Here is a 2,500-nt window from a genome sequence, read left to right on the forward strand (position 1 = left end):
TAGTTTTTGAAAATGTTCTGTCTGGCTGTAGATGAAAATGTAAACGAAATACTAAAATATCTGCAATTGAGTGTTGTAAAGTAAATACTTCGTTCTGATTTCTGCATTTTTTCCATTTATTGTCTTGATTGGATAAACGCTTGCTCTTATATGTATCAATAAATAAATGGCTCTTTAAAACCTTGATATTTAGAAGGATTTTAATTTCAAAGGTCTGTTTATCCGATTTAGCTAGATTTTCTTGCTTGAGAGTACACTCGGGCACACTATTCTATCTGATACTTCTTCATCTTGTTTTGTTAAGGTTTTTATAGTTTATATAAGGGATATTTATTTTAATGTTGTTAGTTCTTAAAAGATTTTATTTTTCCTTTCCTTGGGCTTATAGCATCCTGCTTTTCCAACTATGGTTGTAGCTTAGCAAGTAATAATAATAATAATAATTAAAAAGAGAGGCTAAGATTTATAATAATCATTTCAGTGGCAGCCTTTTACCGACAACACCGTCGACGAAAATGGCAACATCGTCATCGGTGGACTCATGGGAGACAGTTTCAACCTCATGAGCAAGATTCTCAACTTCACGTAAGTAGTTATACCATGTTGTCTTGCTCCGGAGACGGTAACAGTCACTGCCACATCCTTCACATGCTAATAGGCTTCCAAATCGCTGCCATTGCTTGTATAAACACTTTTTTTATCCCCCTTCTGCTTTGTAGTCTTGTTTTTCCCCAGCATTTTGAAATTCTTTAAACACCACCGTTCCGGCATTTCACCGAGCTTCCTATACAAGCAAGAGCTTCTTGACTCCCTCTCCTTATTCCAAGAGACTACCTAACACACAAATATTTCTTGACATAATTTAAATATGATTATGCATGCATACGCTTGATATCTTACAAAGGCTTTCTTTTGTTCACATTCAACATCCTTATCACAGAGGCGAAGTATCATGTTCAATATATTTTTCTTTATAGAATATCTGAGGCCTTTATGTAAATGTATCGATATTAGATGTATCGGCTAAATCGAAAGTGCGCTCAGATAAGAGTTATATACATATTAATATCAATTGATATATATATATATATATATATATATATATATATATATATATATATATATATGTGTGTGTGTGTATAGCCTATATATATATATATATATATATATATATATATATATATATATATATATATATATATATAGATAGATAGATAGATAAATAAATAGATGTGTGCGCGCGTGCGCATAATTTGCATGCGTCGGCGTGTACGCTAGATCTCTCATGAAACTAAAATATCATTGCACTATGGCTATGAATATATACAGTACATCAAATTTAACTGTTGATTGAATATTATAAGAACATCTAACCATTACAGTATGGCCCTTTGCGTCAATGGCCGTAGGAGGAGATGATGATGATGATGATAGAATGGCTAACAGTGTCATTGCAGTTCGTGGAAAGAGTAATGCTTGCTCGATTGTAACGCTTTAACAACTTTTCCGTGCCACTCTGAAAGCTTTCCTTCGTATGTTTTACTTAAAGATTAGTCAGCCAGACAACTCAAGTAGACGCATTTAAAATCATGTTACAAAAGAAAGAACGTTATATACAAGGATCGATGAATATAACGTTACTTTGACTCAAGCTCTTAACCTCTATAGGACTCTTATTACTACGATTACTGCCATTATTCAACTACCTATTTTGAGCTATAAATTTCGTGCTGAAAGTCTACTGTACTGTTTAAAGAACTTCATTAGTTACTCTTAGGGACTGAACTGGGTTAATCCATTTTTTTATGAACGACCCTAGGTTAATTGTTTACCTGATTCGTTAATCTTTACAAATTGCTAATTATTTTTTTTTTATTCAACTAAGTTTCCATTTTGCAGTTAATTTTTCCCGAGTTGGTAGAATATCTTCTAGTTCAGGGTCACCAGAAGCTTTCATGGGAGGCGGAGGCAGAGTTGCCAGATGTTGCCTTTTATTTTTTCCATTCGTGATATTAATTAGAAAATTGCCAAAATGCGCTTTCATTGCTTCCATGTGTTTTCTAATTATCTAAAAACATGCCAAAAATTTAAACTATAAGTTAAATTTTCGTTTCAAATCTTTCAATTTATCAGAAAAACAGTCCGCGAATCCTTAGTAATTCTCATCTTTTCTTCTACTTACTTGTGAAGTAGTGCTTTCAGCATTAGTTGGAATCAAAACAAAGAAAAGAAACAAGCTTAATGTGGAAAGTGTTTTCTGGATGTCCACCTGAGCCAAATACCACAAAATATCCCTCGACAAGTTGGCCAAAAGAGCCAGTATCACCTATCCCACTGATGGATATTCATCATAACCATCATCATCATCATCATCATCATCTATTACTAGTCCACTGCAGAAGAAAGGCCTCAGACATGTCCCTCCACTTATTCTGTTTATAGTCTTTCTATGCCAGTCCACTCTCGCAAACTTTCGTAGTTTGTTAATCTATTGGTTTCT

At 33.6% G+C, this 2,500-nt stretch overlaps 1 protein-coding gene across 5 annotated transcripts in view; it reads left to right on the top strand.

Annotated features, from left to right (window-relative positions):
• The window catches only part of LOC137657050 (glutamate receptor ionotropic, kainate 2-like), a 229,407-nt gene that overhangs the window by 184,336 nt on the left and 42,571 nt on the right, over positions 1-2,500 (top strand). For all 5 annotated transcript variants that reach the window (XM_068391412.1, XM_068391413.1, XM_068391411.1 and 2 more), the window contains one exon: positions 482-585. In XM_068391412.1, the coding sequence (XP_068247513.1) occupies positions 482-585 (104 nt within the window). The remainder of the gene's footprint in view (positions 1-481; positions 586-2,500) is intronic.

The sequence above is a fragment of the Palaemon carinicauda genome, chromosome 18 (assembly GCF_036898095.1).
Source record: "Palaemon carinicauda isolate YSFRI2023 chromosome 18, ASM3689809v2, whole genome shotgun sequence".
In the NCBI taxonomy this organism is placed as follows: Eukaryota; Metazoa; Arthropoda; class Malacostraca; order Decapoda; family Palaemonidae; genus Palaemon; species Palaemon carinicauda.